The 17818-nt window shown below is 41.4% G+C and overlaps 1 protein-coding gene across 1 annotated transcript in view; it reads right to left on the bottom strand.

Annotated features, from left to right (window-relative positions):
* The window catches only part of col22a1 (collagen type XXII alpha 1 chain), a 266647-nt gene that overhangs the window by 95519 nt on the left and 153310 nt on the right, over positions 1-17818 (bottom strand). Inside the window, exons 21-24 of the mRNA XM_033019945.1 lie at positions 16732-16785; positions 9189-9242; positions 7424-7477; positions 2999-3052 (exon numbers count right to left, since the gene is read on the bottom strand). Of these exons, the coding sequence (XP_032875836.1) occupies positions 2999-3052; positions 7424-7477; positions 9189-9242; positions 16732-16785 (216 nt within the window). The remainder of the gene's footprint in view (positions 1-2998; positions 3053-7423; positions 7478-9188; positions 9243-16731; positions 16786-17818) is intronic.

Here is a 17818-nt window from a genome sequence, read left to right as displayed (position 1 = left end):
AATCACATTTCCGCAACAGGTATGTGAGAGTTCTTGACACAGATCTACCTCCTAACATTCTCAAATTTAGAATAAGCCATAGCTAGCTGGAAAAAATAATGAAGGGGCACAGGAATTAGTTACTATTTTACACAGCAAAATTCATGCGAAAGAGAAGATCTATGGCTAAGAATGCTGAAGTTGTTGGATGAATTATACTGCTCCCTAGTTAATGTTGCAAAAACGGAACCTTGTGTTATGGAAATGAATTAAATTGTGTGCAGGATATTTATACAACCCAAATTTATCATTGTAAATAAAGCATTACACTTATAGGTGGCATTTACATTTTTTCATCACAATAAATAATGGTTTAACGAGTATTTATCCATCCATTGTTCTCATGAAACTGCCCAACATTTCTAATAATATGAAAAAAAAATAAAGTTGTTTCAAAAATTAAATTTGAATTTGACGTGCTGAGTGCTGATGCAATTTTGTTCACACGCTGTTTCTCATCAGCCCACAGTGTAGCATCCCATCATTAGTCCCTCATGTTTGTGTACATGAGGTGTTTGGTTCCAATTGAGTTTCATAAACGGTACTGTTTTCCTCCCATCTATCCACTATGTTAGGGTGGTAGGGCCCTGGGGAGTGTTGTAGAGCAGAGAGATTTGGAGTATAGGTGCATGGTTCCTTGAATGTGGAGTCGCAGGTAGATAGAGTGGTCCAAAAGGCTTTTGGCGTATTGCCCTTCATCGGTCAGAGTATTGAGTATAGAAGTCACGTTGCAGTTGCATAAGATGTTGGTGAGGCCGCATTTAAAGTATTGTGTTCAGTTCTGGGCACCATGTTATAGGAAAGATGTTAGGCTGGAAAGGATACAGAGAAGATTTACGAGCATGTTGCCAGGGCTAGAGGATCTGAGCTATAGGGAGAGGTTGAGTAGGCTGGGACTCTATTCCTTAGAGCACAGGAGGATGAGGGGTGATCCTATAGAGGTGTATACAATCATGGGAGGAATAGATCTGGTAAATGCACAGAGTCTCTAGTCCAGTAGCATCAGGGACCAGATGACATAGGTTTAAGGTGAAGAAACAAAGGTTTAATAGGAATCTGAGGGGTAATTGTTTTCACACAAAGGGTGGTGGGTGTGTGGAACAAGCTGCCAGGGGAGGTAGTTGAGCTGGGACTATCCTAACATTTAAGAAACAGTTACACAAGTGCATGGATAGGGCAGGTTTGGAGGGATATGGACCAAACACAGGCAGGTGGGACTAGTGTAGCTGGGACATGTTAGCCAGTGTGGACAAGTTAGGCCGAAGGGCTTGTTTCCACACTGTATCACTCTATGACTATGACTGTTGATTAAGAAGATTCTTGGTCAAGAGACAAAGTGGAAGCATGTTGCTTGAACATTGAAGCAGAAGATGGAAATGTGTAAAAGACTGAAAACAGGTAAACATCATATTGTTCTACTGAAAGAGTTCAACATCATTGTCTCAACAAATTACAACATTATATTACAAAGTGCACGGCTTCTAGAGTTCCTCCTCAACTTAAACACTGACAATATTGATGAAAAGTGCCATAAGATGCTCAAAATAGAGTTTAACATGCAAAGCTTGATAATGCTTTGTATGGCTGGTTTTCCTGAAACAAATCAGAGGGTGCACGTACCTCAGGGCAATTTCACTTCTCTGACAAGAAGTGTGAATAAAGAAAGAAGGCAAGCGGATTGTAAGGGTCCTATTCAAGAATGTTAGCATACCTTTGTTCTGGCCAACTTTCGACTTTGACTCACAAAAGTAATGTTAAACCCGATGAAATGCCATAAGAGTATTTGGAACACAGCAAATAAATTGCATTGCCTTTTGACATAAAGTTATTTTAGTTGGAGTCATAGCCCAGCCCAGGCAAGGTCATGAGCAAAAGTCTATGCTTTGCCTACATATGATTGTTTTGTATTTAAGAAAATAAGTTCAGTGAATTTTATTTCAAAGGTTAAAATAAGTGTGAAAAAAAATAAAACAAATAAAAATAAAATATATATATATATATATATACACACACACATACACAAGGGCATCACAGTCATAGGCTGATTAGCAGCTACACATATTTAACAAGTTAATGTTTTTGGTGAGTACAGTGATTTATTTACATTATATTTTACATTAATTCCATTTAGTCTTAATGTATAGAATCGCAATGTTACTTAAAAGAGTAAGGAAATTATGTGTAGTTCTTCAGTTTATTTATTGTTTTTGCATAGAATACTGATGTGTAGTGTAGAGTACTTTTTTTGTTTGAGCATCGTAGTTGAAGGGCCCATATCTGTGCTCTACTGTTCTATGTTCCATATAATTCTCATGCAACCACATACACACACAAATGGCACCCCATTCCCCATGGATGCTGGATGGCTGAGAGTAAACTGTTCAAATGAGGAGACCCAGTGCTTCAGATTTTATGCATTGGAGACTGGTATTCTTTTTAAAATTAAAAAATGTTGCTTTGCTTTTCTTTTCTGACAAGTTTTTTTTAAATTCTCACGAGTTAATCCTTCTTAAGCTTATTCAATTCAAGATTTTGGCTTTTAACTAACCAATTCCAATTTATAAATTTATTTTCCATTTCTTATCGCTCACTTCACAATTCTTTGAACGGATGAGTTAAAAAGATATTTAGTTGTATTTCCGACTTGCTTGGGTTTCAGATGCCTGGATCCCCCTCTCTGCCATATTGCTGGCTCATCAATCCATTAATTTAACACATAAAATTACAATAAATATGGATACATGCAAGTCCAAGATTCATAACTGGTTGGTGAACATTACCTAATTTAAATAAACCAACCCCTGTTTTTCAATTTGGCAAAAATGAGCAATATTTAAAAAAACAAGAAATACCATCACATAGTATTATATTTGACATTCAAAGGATAATTAACGTTGACTTTCTCTTTGATATAATGGCTACATTAAATTGGATAGATAACATGTACAATCCATCTTACCTGATCTCCACGATGACCTGGTGCTCCAGGAATGCCACCCTCTCCTTTAATACCCTAGATAAAAGATACAAAGCAAATGCTTCTTTCTCCATTCACTCAATGGTTCACTATATTAATTGGGTGAATGGTTGAGCCCTCAAGCTAGAAATGCTAATAGCCAAATCCATGGCTAGTTGACCACCCAGGATGGCAGAAATAATATTGCTGTGAAATCTTTATAACCTCAACTATGGTATAAATAATATTTTAAGTTTATATGGGCACAGTCACTTGCACAAGGTACAGGGTGTAATTGGCATCTTCCCATTATCACTATGCCAGTGACAATTAATATGTTATGGGTAGAAGTTGAAGATACATTTGTGAGAGTCAAAATAGAATGAATATTTTTTCCTGCAAGAGTGAAGTGCATTTGCAAACGTGATTTGCTGGAGATTTGGAAATTTTTGCAAGAAAGGAACACAGAACAAGAAGGGTCCTGACCCAAAATGTCACCACTGCATGATCTCCAGGGGTGCTGCCTGACTTGCTGAGTTACTCCAGCAATTTGTGTCCTTTAGTGTAAAACAGCATCTGCAGTTCCTTGTTTTATACTGATCTGAATCCTTGGGTTGGGGACTTTCAATCCTTGATCGAATACTCAAATCTATTACCTTGAAAGCAACTAAATAATACAGGATCCCATGGAAGTCTATGGAGATGGAACTTGATCACCATTTTCAGATTTTAATGAGACACCTGGTCATGACTAGTGGAAGATATGGAGAAATAATTTTGAGTTTAAAACCCAGATAGATGGCTAATGTACAGTAAGATTAAACAAATGGGAAGCACAGTTGCGTAGTTGGGAGAACTATATATTTTTCTGGTAACCCAGTTTGATATGGACACTGCACATACGGCATGCTTAGCACAAGAAATATGCGGAGAATCCGCTTGCTAAATGTTAATGTGTACCTACTATCTTATAATTACAAGTGATTACAAGTGAATTACACCAGGAGGAGGAGCCATCTTGGTGAACGGATGCTAGCCAGCAGCTGTCCGTCTTAAATTCGTTTTTTTTTAGTTTTTAGTGAGTCCTGTTTTTTTGTTTGTAGGGGATATGGTCTTTTAATGTGGGGGGGTAGGTGTTACTTTATTTATAGGTCCCTACCTGGTCGGTGTGGCAGCCTTTTTTCTGGGCTGCCCGTCGACCGTCCTCGTGGCCTACCAGCGGGCTTGGAGCGCCGTTTCTTGGCGGGAACCACCCAGCACCTCGGCCTGGGTGGCGGCACAGCATTGGAGCGCTGGAGCGGAGCGGAGCGGGCGATGCCTTGCCTGGGTCGCCGCGCTGGAGCTCTGGCGAGCTGGACCGCCGTGAGCAACATCTCCGGGCTGCGGGTCTGCGGAGCAGAGAGGCGGCATGCGGAGAGACGGCGTGCGTAGAGCGGGCGCCGACTTTTTCATCTGGAGCCTGGGAGATCCAAACCGGCGCGGCCTTGTCGGCTTCGGCAGCCGCGGGCTCCAACCAGGAAGCGGCTGTTCCAGGTGGCCCAGCCGCCGAAAGGACTCTCCCGACGCCGGGGCAAGACCACCCGGTGAGAACGGCCAGGGACATCGGGCCTCCGTACAGGCAATTGCGGTGGCCAAAATAGGCCTGACTTTGGGGTGAACATGGGATGGGGACTGGACATTGTGCCTTCCTCCACAGTGCTATCCACTGTGGGGGGATGATTTTTTTGTCTAATTGTAGTCCTGTAGGTCTGTGTCCAAGATGGCTGCCGTGAAGAGAGAGTGGACGCTGGCGCGCTTTGGCTGCCGCTGCTCTCTTTTCACACTGTGTTTTTGATTTTCTGTTTTTGGATTGAATTCTGTTTTTAATTTGTGTCACTGTGATGTCTTTAATTACTTGTTTTATTCCGATTATATGTTTTTATTCCGATTACTATGTAAGGTGTCCTTGAGATGTATGAAAGGCGCCCATTAAATAAAATTTATTATTATTATTATTTAAGTGAAAATGATAACCAAGTGGACTGTTGTACCAAGTGCCAGCCATCACTCAAAATCAGCAGCAATTAATTATGTGGGATAGTTTACTTCCCAATTCTTGACCAAGAGATGGCAGCATTTCCTTTGGAGATGATCTGGGCTACGGTCTTTCCATTTGTAACTCTGGCAAATTGATCTAATCTGATTAAATTAAATGTATTTCTTGCATGGTAATCATGATACTTACGTTTTTGTTAATAGATAAAAGGGAGAGTGAACAGTGGACCATTCACAAGTAAAATGAATTTTGTGAAATGACAATAAACATTCATGTGATGTTGCAACTAATGCAGCACCATAATATAATAACTACAATGAAATACTTTTACTTATAACTGTGTTTGCAAACTTATGGTTGTAACTATTAGTGTTAGTAGAATATTTAGTAGAAGTGGAATATTTTAGATTTCATTCTTTAATTTTGACATCAAACACTTGTAATGCAGTATTACATTTCCTCTATTTGCTCCATAATGTGTTGCACCAGTCTCAAAGATTACCCCCATGGCAAAGGTGTGAATTTTTGTTTTCCTTCCAGACCATTTCCTTCCATTGATATCCAAGTCAATGTCTATTTTTAAGGCAGAGATGTATAGATTCTTGATTAGTATGGGTGTCAGGGGTTATGGGGAGAAGGCAAGAGAATGGTGTTAGGAGGGAGAGATCGATCAGCCATGATTAAATGGCAGAATAGACTTGATGGGCTGAATGGCCAAATTCCGATCCTATCCCATATGAACATGAACATCCCAGAGTGAGATTGTTAATTTAATTCTAATTGGAGTCTAACTAAGGGGCAGCACATGGTACAGTGGTAGAGCTGCTGCCTTACAGTGCTAGAGATCCAAGTTCGATCCTCACAACAGGTGCTGTCTGTGCGGAGTTTGTACATTCCCCCTGTGACCTTGTGGGTTTCATCTGGGAGCTCCCACATTCCTAAAATGTGGAGATTTGTAAATAATTGGTCTCTGTAAATTGCCCCATACATACACTTTAAGGAGTGGATGCAAAAGTGGGATAACATATGAACTAATGTGAAGGAGTGATCAATGTTTTCACGCAGTGTCTCTAAACTTAGAAGACTTTTGGTGTTCAGCCCAAATTTTCAACATACTTTCAAATGAAAAACACTTGTTTCTTGCATCTAAGGTAAAGCAGCAGTTTGTGAATGCCCAGAGTAGGCTCTATAATGGTTAATTTGTGAAATGCATGGATTGTTGTATGATTACAGGATAACATAAGAAATTAGAGCTGAGATGAGCAACAGGACCCACATTCAGTGAAATGTTGATTGAATTTCCACTTCATCTCCACTTTTCCATTCATACTTGACCCTTTTACAGTCACACCACGCAATGCAGACAAGGAGGAAACCAGATTTAATATTTGTCTCACTGAGCATTTGACTGTTACTTTTCTATCAAACAACTTAAATGCATTGTATCTGGAAGAGCTACTCATTATTCTTAATGCTGAATATTTAGTTCCATTGTAGTCAACAACAAAGGGTTTGGACATGCTAGAGGCAAGAAACATGTTCCCGATGTTGGGGGTGTCCAGAACAGTTTAAGAATAAGGGATAAGCTATTTAAAACGGAGATAAGGAAACACTTTGGAATTCTCTGCCTCAACGGGTGGTGTTCTCTGGTTCTCTGGATAGGGCTATCTTTCAAGATAGAGCTGGATAGGGCTTTTAAAGATAGTGGAGTCAGGGCATATGGGGAGAAGGCAGGAACGGGGTACTGGTTGGGGATGATCAGCCATGATCACATTGAATGGCGGTGCTGGCTCGAAGGGCCGAATGGCCTACTCCTGCACCTATTGTCTATTGTCTATTGTCTAACATTAAATATTCATAATGGTAAAGAACCCCAGATCTTCTTCAAACAGAAGCACATTACTTTTAAATATCCTCCTTGATTTGACGTCAATTTAATGTTCCATCTGAAAGAATCTAGCACTGGCAATTTAGCATTCCCTCGGTGAAGTGAAATTTCAAGTCATATTGTGTGCTCAAAACTTTATATATGACCTTGAAAAGACAATTTTTAATTCAACATTACAAGATTTACCAGTAGGACAAAGTTAACCCACAAAAGTAAGTGGCTCCTCAGTTTTCTTAACTTTCCTATACTTTAGAATCTTGTTATAAATCAATGATTTACAAACCATTATCATATTGAAAGTGATGCAGTGCTGGCTCGAAGAGCCAAATGGCCTACTCCAGCACCTATTTGCTATGTTTCTAAAATATATCAAGCAGATATAAAATGCAGGTATCTGGTTCATAATAGTAATACTAAAGTCAAGAAATATTAACACACTTTAGAACTAACAAATTAGTACCATACTGGGGAAAGAATATAGGACTCTAAGAAGTTTACCACTCACTGTGGCTCCAGTAATTCCTTGTAGACCAGGCAGTCCTCGGTCACCCTTTCTTCCCTAAAAGAAAGACAATAAAAACAGTGATGAAACAGAGCAGACAGAACACTACACATAAGGGATGAGGCTCAACTATTAGTGAAAGAAAGAACAGATAATCAATTCACATGTTTAACTGGAACTGGGCATTTGACGTAAATGATCAATGTTCATGTTTACACTTAAGGCACTCCTCCAATCATTCTTCATTTAAAAATACAAGCATTACACGATATTCCTATCTCCTCCATGCCTTCCAATCCAAACCATTACTTAGCAATATGGACAGACTAACTATTCGGTAGCAACCGGAGAGATAATTGGAACACACAATGTAATCATCTCGATTGTGACATCACATTATCATTGACATATTGTTCCCGATAAAAGGACTCTGATTTTTGTAATATATTTATTGCAACTAACATAGGCAACAAATTGATAAATCACATTAACATAAAATATTATTTTGCTACCATGGACTCAAGCAGCCATGAAGTTCAAGCAGCTTTCTCATAGCTCAGCACAATAAAACTCTATTAATCTGGTGCACTTGGGATTTTAGTGATGTTGGACTGGGAGATTTTCCAGACAATTGTTTGCTCTTCTTATTAACACACTCTCAATGTTTTTATTTGCATGCTTAATGGTATAATAACTTTTCCTATTAAACCAGGAAGCTTAAAAGGAGTGCTGGAAACATCAGAGTGAAGAGAGTGCAGGAAACATTTCCTTGTAAGCAAGATAGTCAACTACTGGGATTTCCAAATAATCAGATAGCAAATTACTGGTGTTTTTGCAGACATTGCTTTCTGATTCACTGTATTTCCACTGTTGAGGGAAAACCAAGATTGGAACTTGCACACTAACATAGGCCATGCTTTCAAATGTGACCCATTCTGCAGTCCATGTTCTAAGCATTTCTAAGTATACTATGATATTCATCTTTAAATTAGAGGCAGGTTTTGTTCTGCTCGATTGTAAAATGTTTCTTTGGCATTTTTTTGCCATTATCTTTTGAAATTGTTGACTTCAATTGAAAGTGCGAGATGAGCGTACACAGCAAGGCAAGTAGGAAGAGGTGCTGGACTGGAGTTGGATAGTGAAGCAATAAAGCACGTAAGTCAGGGATGAGGAGCCCAAATGTAATCACTGAATCGTATTCACATTATGATCAATCCTTTTCCCTCACTTATTTCCCTGTATTGTATTCTCTCTCACATGACTATCAACAACCTCCCTGCTTCTCCAATCACATGTACTTCTGGGACAATTCTTCTCTCTAGTTTTATCCTCCCCACCATTTCATGGTTTGGAACAAGGTAGTGAATTACTGCTGAGGTGTTTGACCACAAACAAGGAAACATGGCCATCTCTAATTTTGATGTTCAACTTTGTCTCTGTTCATCTCATGTGTGTAATCATTCACCAGGAGTAAAACTCTTTATGATAAAAATCCTTTAAGATCCTGGTCCAAATAAACTAGTTCTGCACCAAAGAGGCATTCACCTCTGGACCTGCAAAGTCTGTGTGGCTCAATTTTATTACACTTTGTTGAATGGGAACCTTCCATTTCACTGTGCTATCTAGCTTTCCTGCTGAAAATGATAGTTTCATTATTTAGCAGGAAATCCAGATCTACATATTCTGCCTCCCATATTCTGCTTCCCATATTCTGCCTCCAGTTGAAAGAGTGCTGATTCAACACTGAGGGATTTAATTGTTTACATACCCTATGACCTTGTAGACCTGGTTTTCCAGGAATGCCATCCAGTCCAGGAGGACCCTGAGAGTAGGAAAGAAAACATGCGATATTTTATTAACCTCATTGTCCTGTTATCGGTGAAAGTTCACGAGAGTTGCCCCAGGATATTTCTCTACCGATTCCTTTCTTCCCTAGGAATACAAATTCCAATCCTCTTGACCCAATGAGACAGTACATAAAATGTGTGCTTAATGGGCCTGTCCCACTTAGGCGATTTTTCAGGCGACTGCCGACAACTGTCAAGTCGTAGCAGGTTGCTGAAAAACCGACGACTGGAACAGCGACTGTCAGAGTGGAACACACACACACACACACACACATACACACATCGCTTCCTTCACCAGCCTGTTATGCAGGCGGGGGACAGGGCAAGCGGGAGGAGCGCTGTCTGAGTGAAATTCACACGGTGCAAAGCCAATGTGATACATACACACACCACGATGAACAGGAAGGTTGGCGCTGTAATTAAGACAGTGAAAACATAGTGCACGGGAAGTGTCACGTAAGTTCTTTAAATGGGGGGGGGGGGGGGGGAGAAGGGTGGAGAAGGAGTGGAGACAAATTTTAAGAAGCCAGAGATACACGGCTGTGAAGCTCGGCGGACATTTTATATTGAAGTCATGTGAGTGACTACATGAAGAGCCCACCAGCCTGCATGCGCGTCAATACGTAGACGCATGGTGCGAAAATCAGAGCAGTTTGAAACTGCTCCGGCAGGTAAGGGAAATTTTGTTTCAGGAAGGGGCCGCTGCTCCGGAAATAGGGCCAGTGAGCCTGGAGAAGCTAGCACAGCTTGTGTAGCTGTCGCCGTGGAGGCTCCGTACGGAGCTGGTGGCTAAAAATAGCGGCTGCCAGCACGGCCGGGACAGCGACCGCCGTGGAGGAATGGGGCTCAACGGGAGCAGGCGGCTGTTCGGAGCACATGACGGGCAAGGTCTGTTCAGACACCTCCTTTGGAGCTCCGAAAGAGAGCCAGTCAGAGGCCTGAGGAAGCAACACCTGGTTCAGGGTTGCATTATATTCCTCCCCTAAGATACTCCGTTGAGGCTCCAGAAGGGAGCAAGGACTCGGAGTCACTAGCAGGTGCAACCTGTCTAGTGAGTAAAAATAAATAAATAAATAAACAAACAAAGAATCAAATAAATAAATAAATAAATGAAATTGATGGATAAATAAATAAATAAAAGGAGAAAAGGAGATGTGCTCCTGGCCTAGGAGACACTTACAGGCTGTGCTAGTCAGATGCCTATGGAAGCAACACCGGGCTCAAGGTTGCGTTATAATATTTCCTGCTCAGAATAGAGGAGTGTTGGAGATTATTTCATAGGAAATCGAATCCCTTGAACTAATGGGGGAGATGCTTCATTTTTATCATATGAAGGAGCTACCGGAGGAAGATCTGGCTAAGAGTATCAGGGATTTAACTTCTCATTAGCTAAGATGGGGAATATGCTGCATACGGTTGGGAAATATGCCAGTCCAGATAACTGCAAGACCTTTGGATGTTCCATAAGTCAATTTCATCAGTTAGGATATCTCAGGGATGATATGTAGGCAAAGAATTATGTCAGCGAGTTCAAAAACTGCTCAGTGGAGTCATTATGGCCTTTTGCAAGTCAGTAGATGTGTTTCAACTCTCAGAAGTGCAGAAAGCTGCATTAACACTTCTCTGTAACACTCAGTTGGGGCTATTGCCTTCGCAAAATGCTTTAAGGCATGAAATAATTCCCCAAAATGGCTCATTATTACAGGGCCAGTAACGTGCAGCCTGCATAGTATCTCTTCACAGAGGACTTATGTAGCAAGTTGAAGACTTGTAGGGGGAATTTAAGGCGGCAGTGGGGCTACAAAAGCAGCCTGGTTCAACAGGCTGCTCTTGCGGCTCCAGTATTCCGGCGGGTTTTCACCCCTGTATTCAAGGGGCAGGAAGCGCCGTTGAAGCTTTGGGAAAGGAGCAGTCGGGAGTCACTAACTGGCCCCACAAGAGCAGCCTGTTGAACCAAGCTTGCAGTAATGGCAGGCGTGACCTGCCCAGTGAGCCCCGCTGAGGCTCCGAAGGAGCAGCTGGCCAAAGGAATAGCCTGTCGATCCAGGCTGGGAGAAACTGGCAGCGCAATCTGCACAGTCAGCTCCAGCAAAGGCTCCAAAAAAGGCAGAAGGCCTGCGGGAGCAGTCTGTCGATGCAGGCTTGGAGTAATGGCAGGCACGGCCTGTTCAGTGAGCTACGCTAAGGCTCTGACGGAGCAGAAGGAGTCGAAGGAGCGGCCTGTCAAACCAGGCTGGGAATAACTGGTAGAGTGACCTGCACAGTAAAGCTCCAGCAAGGCTCTAAAGAGGCTGTAGGCCGAAGAAGCAGTCTGTCCCATTGGGCTCAGGAATGCTGGCCGGCGTGCCTTGCACAGCAATGTCGCTTTTGAGCTCCAGGAAAGAGCTGTTTGGCAAGCGTGGGGCTGAACTGGGAGACTGGGAGAAATTCAGAGACCAGCAGAGGAGGACAACAGGCTTAATTAGGAAAGGGAAAATAGATTATGAAAGAAAACTGGCAGGGAACATAAAAACTGATTGCAAAAGTTTCTATAGATATGTGAAGAGAAAGAGATTAGTTAAAACAAATGTAGGTCCCTTGCAGTCAGAAACAGGTGAATTGATCATGGGGAACAAGGATATGGCGGACCAATTGAATAACTACTTTGGTTCCGTCTTCACTAAGGAAGACATAAATAATCTGCCGGAAATAGCAGGGGACTGCGGGTCAAAAGAGATGGAGGAACTAAGTGAAATCCAGGTTAGTCGGGAAGTGGTGTTGGGTAAATTGAATGAATTAAAGGCTGATAAATCCCCAGGGCCAGATAGGCTGCATCCCAGAGTACTTAAGGAAGTAGCTCCAGAAATAGTGGATGCATTAGTGATAATTTTTCAAAACTCTTTAGTTCCTGAGGATTGGAGGGTAGCTAATGTAACCCCACTTTTTAAAAAGGGAGGGAGAGAGAAAACGGGGAATTACAGACCAGTTAGTCTAACATCGGTAGTGGGGAAACTGCTAGAGTCAGTTATTAAAGATAGGATAGCAGCACATTTGGAAAGTGGTGAAATCATTGGACAAAGTCAGCATGGATTTACGAAAGGTAAATCATGTCTGACGAATCTTATAGAATTTTTTGGAGATGTAACTAGTAGAGTGGATAGGGGAGAACCAGTGGATGTGTTGTATCTGGACTTTCAGAAGGCTTTCGACAAGGTATACTAAGAGATTAGTATACAAACTTAAAGCACATGGTATTGGGGGTTCAGTATTGATGTGGATAGAGAACTGGCTGGCAAACAGGAAGTAAAGAGTAGGAGTAAACGGGTCCTTTTCACAATGGCAGGCAGTGACTAGTGGGGTACCGCAAGGCTCAGTGCTGGGACCCCAGCTATTCACAATATATATTAATGATTTGGACGAGGGAATTGAATGCAACATCTCCAAATTTGCGGATGACACTAAGCTGGGGGGTAGTGTTAGCTGTGAGGAGGATGCTAGGGGGCTGCAAGGTGACTTGGATAGGTTGGGTGAGTGGGCAAATGTATGGCAGATGCAGTATAATGTGGATAAATGTGAGGTTATCCACTTTGGTGGCAAAAACAGGAAAGCAGACTATTATCTAAATGGTGGCCGATTAGGAAAAGGGGAGATGCTACGAGACCTGGGTGTCATGGTACACCAGTCATTGAATGTAGGCATGCATGTGCAGCAGGCAGTGAAGAAAGTGAATGGTATGTTAGCATTCATAGCAAAAGAATTTGAGTATAGGAGCAGGGAGGTTCTACTGCAGTTGTACAGGGTCTTGGTGAGACCACACCTGGTGTATTGCGTACAGTTTTGGTCTCCAAATCTGAGAAAGGACATTATTGCCATAGAGGGAGTGCAGAGAAGGTTCACCAGACTGATTCCTGGGATGTCAGGACTTTCATATGAAGAAAGACTGGATAGACTCGGCTTGTACTCGTTAGAATTTAGGAGATTGAGGGGGGTTCTTACAGAAACTTACAAAATTCTTAAGGGGTTGGACAGGCTAGATGCAGGAAGATTGTTCCCGATGTTGAGGAAGTCCTGGACAAGGGGTCACAGCTTAAGGATAGAGGGGAAATCCTTTAAGATGAGAAAACATTTTTTTCACACAGAGAGTGGTGAATCTCTGGAACTCTCTGCCACAGAAGGTAGTTGAGGCCAATTCATTGGCTATATTTAAGAGGAAGTTAGATGTGGTCCTTGTTGCTAAAGGGATCAGGGGGTATGGAGAGAAGGCAGGTACGGGATACTGAGTTGGATGATCAGCCATGATCATATTGAATGGCGGTGCAGGCTCGAAGGGCCGAATGGCCTACTCCTGCACCTATTTTCTATGTAAGATGTGGTCAGACGTGGTCTGCAATGGAACTTCGCTGAAGATCCAACAAGCAGGTCGACCTGGGCTCAGAGACGCTGGCAGGTAAGGTCTCTTTACTAACCTCCGTAAAACTCTGAAATGGAGCAGTCTGTCGGCCCGGGTTTGGATTTATTGGCAACATGGTTTGTCTAGTACCTTTCACTGTCTCTGGAGGAGAGCAGATTGATGCAGATATATTGGCAAGGTGCCTTGCATAGCAACCTCTGTAAGTTCCAAGTAGGAACAGGTTGGCTACCTTGGTTCAGGGTAGACCATATTGGAACTGGCTGGCCATATGGAACATATTGACCAGTGAAGCACTGGCGACTGAGACAGGTGGTTTCAGTCAGAGGACTGCAGAGCAATTCCTGCTTCAGGGTTGCATTATGCTATTTTCCACTCTGAGGAAGGAGGTTGATAAATCGTGGTGACTCTGACGGTGAAGAGTTGACAGGGAACTCGTATTCCCACATCAAGTGGATGTTGTGCGTCAGCTCTAGCCATAAGGATCTGATTATATGTTATGAGCGAAAAATAAATAAATAAATAAATAAATGCAACTTCAGCGGCAAGAGAAGCCAAAATTTCCGTCTGTTTGGTCAATAGAGGAAAAGATGGTTAGCCAAGTGGAAACAGAGACATCTCAGAAAGATGAGTAGTCTGCCCAAGATCAAGAGGGGTATATTTCTGATATTTTCTCAAGGTTGAAGAAAAGTGGAGCATGCCAAATCAGGTTAGGATTTGGCTAGTCTGATCATGTGTTTGGTTAACCAGTTTAAGATGGATAATTGTCTTTCAGTAATTTAGCTGATTCAGAGAGTTTAGGGCCTCAATCGATCTTGAAGATGCATACTTTTCCATATCTATACAGGAGAGGCACATATATATCTGATGTTTTGATGATAAAGCCAGTGGTGGAAAGTTTAGGCTCTACCTAGGGGTTGTCTTCAGGCCTAGGCTATTTATCAAGATTCTAAAACTAATGCTGCCCTACTCAGATCAAAAGGGCATAGTGTCATGGAGTTTATAGACAACATGCTTTTGTAGCTGATAAGACTCAGGGGTTTTATCAGTAGATGCCTCATACGATATTAAGGATGGGGCGACATGAATTTTTATAGTGTCAATTTAACCTACTCGTTCAGGGTGTCCATTGTAAACGGCGGCTGAACGAAGCTCCTATTTACTCGAAGTCACGAGTGATGGCTAGTTCAGCCTATTTCTCGTGCAGCTAGCTCTGCACAATTGTATGGGAAGTTTGTGAAGAAGACATTTGAGCTACTTTTACACAGAAGTAGCAGAGGTTTGTGTTTCTTTCCGTTTGGGCTTAGAGAAGGAATTATGTTATAGCATAATAGACACGGCTTGTGCTGCTTTGTCATTCTCTCTAGTGCCATAAGTGGGACAATAAATGATTGGTTATTCACCCACTGTTGACTAACGTTATGCAAGGTGTCTTTTATATGAACGCTCTAAAGCCTAGACATAATAGTGTGGAATATGTATCAGTAAATTATTATGCAGATATTCATCTACTTTATTCCTAATGGGAGCAGTTTCTTTTAAGTTGATTATGCTTTCAGCAACTGATTTCAGCACAAAGAACACAGTCTTTACTCAATCTCCGGCTCTGTCTCTGGCTCATAACTGACATGAGGATAGCTTGTTATAGAAATGATCTCATAAAGCAAAACTGGCATGGTTGGGTACAATTTGGAGTTGACAGCATACCCACCAGATCGGAGATTGGGGGTTATTATGTATACAGGTACACTGAGCTTGCTAGTGCCTATAAGATGAAGGATAGTTTCTTCATTGTTATTTAATAGTTTTCTCAAGAGATTGCTGGTGCAGACCATCTCAACATGAATAGAGTGTAAGCAGCTAATAGCGGGTGTGATTTCAAATAATTTCAACTCACTCTTCTATTGGCTCATTAGCAGCCAATAGAATGGATATTCCCATTTGATCATCTTCATGCTACAGCAGGAGGCTTACATAGTGCACTTTCAGAAGTTATAACATTTGGTTGAATATGCCTGGATGATTGCAGATAGAATTCTGAACAGTGTTGCATGAGTTATTGTCTAACTCAAAGCCAATTGGGACTGTGGTCCGATTAAGGGCAATGGACATGTATGCAAGTTAGCATCATGTTGTTAATAACCCATGTATTTACTATCATTTATGGTTTATCTGTTTGAGTGTTTCACACATAGATTAGTTTATTGCATGAAACCACAGAGCTTAGAAGGCTTCACATAGTCACTCACGTGACTTCGATATAAAATAGAAAGATTAAACGCGAACTTACCGTTTGAAGTTTGATCTTTATTTTATGAGAAGTTAAAGTGGGGACCACTCAAATTTTAGTTTTGTGCATTATTGCATGTATCATTACCCACTCCATCACTGCAAAATCATGTTTCTTATATTATTCTACAACATTGAAGAAACTCATTAGGTCTATCAAGTCTCAAATTGGTTTTTGAAGTGATGCCATTAATCCTGTTCCTCCACTTATTTCCCAATAAGGTATGCTTCCTCACATGTCCATCAGCTCCACCATGATTAACTACCATCCTACCACAACAGTAAAAATCAATCCCAAAGCATTGATATTGAGGCATGAGCCATGTCTGCCATGACACCCTGCCTGTGCACTACTATCTTCATGATACTTTTCAAGAACAGCTTTATAAATTTAACCTGTGTATATGTTAGGTGTTCCCTCTTCACTATTGGAACGTTTCCTTGTACCGTATAACAACAAGATAATAATGGCATGTTTGTGATTTAAAGCCAAGGCAATTGACAGTAATTAACAGACTCTATTGTGTAATCACACGCACACACATACAAAGATATACAAACACATGCACATGGAGATACACATACAGAAATAAACATAAACATGCACAAAAACGAGGATATACAGTTAAATGCACACATGCACGTGCATACACATTCACGTGCACAGACAACTACACAGACATACACACATTCAGAGTGGATGAAATAACCTAAGGTTTCATTTGTGATAACGCTGCAGGATTGGGGAATAATTTAAATTTCTTCCTTGCAAACAATAAAACACTTACCATAGGCCCTGAAGGGCCTAACAAACCAGGAAAGCCCCGAGGCCCCGGGTCACCCTGGAAAGGCAAAACATGAGATATTTAAAATATAAGTAATACTCTAACTGGAGATTTAATGGCAGCTCTAAATGGCATTCATGTACAAAAATAAGTAATTATTTCCTTTTGCTGCGAAGTGGACCAAAAGTCATGTGTTTTGAAAATGTTGAGATTGGATAATGTTGCTGTTCAATGATTCAATGATACTTTATTGTCACATGTACCTAGGTACAGTGAAGTTCTTTGTTTTGCATACGATCTAATAAATGTTCAAAGGGATCTAAGATTCCTTGTACACAAGGAATGAAAACCAACAAGTACGGCAAGTGAATAGGAAGGCAAATGATTGCATTGGCTTTTACGATGAGAGGATTGGGATGCAAGCAGAAGCCTCCACGTGGCGCTGACGACAGAAACTGTACCACAGTGACTGACTGAAGTAGCAAATTCTGCAACCACCGACCGTCAACCGTCACTGACCGACCGGAAAGACGTGATATAGAAGATGGCCGGACACGAGGAAGAAGAATGAGAGGATTTGAGAATAGAAATAAAGATGCATCACTGCAATTCTGTAGGGCCTCAGTGAGATCACATTCCTTTGCATGCACATCCAAAAAACGATGTACTTGCAACAGAGGGAGTGCAGCAAAGATTCATGTCGGTGGTTCGAGGAATGATGGGTTTATCATAGGAGGAGAGATCGAGTAGATAAGGCCTGTATGCTCTAGAGTTTTGAAGAATAAGAGGAGATCTCATTGAGATACAAATTTTTACTGGGCTTGGTAGGTTGGATGCAGAAAGGATGTTTCCTCTCTCAGATGAATTTAGAGCTAAGGTTCACAGATTCGGAATAAAAGAGGAACAAGAAAAATCTCTACACACAGAACATGGTGAAGATTTGGAATTTTCTTCTCCAGAAGATCTGAGGAGGTTGAGTCACTGAGTGAATAAAAAATGGAGCTCACTGCATTTCTGTATGTTAAGAGAGTCAAAAGATAATGAGCTTGACGAATTGTGAAACAGACTCAAAGTGTCAGATGGCTTACCA

Source organism: Amblyraja radiata, chromosome 4 (genome assembly GCF_010909765.2).
Source record: "Amblyraja radiata isolate CabotCenter1 chromosome 4, sAmbRad1.1.pri, whole genome shotgun sequence".
Lineage (NCBI taxonomy): Eukaryota > Metazoa > Chordata > Chondrichthyes > Rajiformes > Rajidae > Amblyraja > Amblyraja radiata.
The sequence above is the reverse complement of the archived record's forward strand: the minus strand, read 5'-3'. Positions and strand labels throughout refer to the sequence as shown.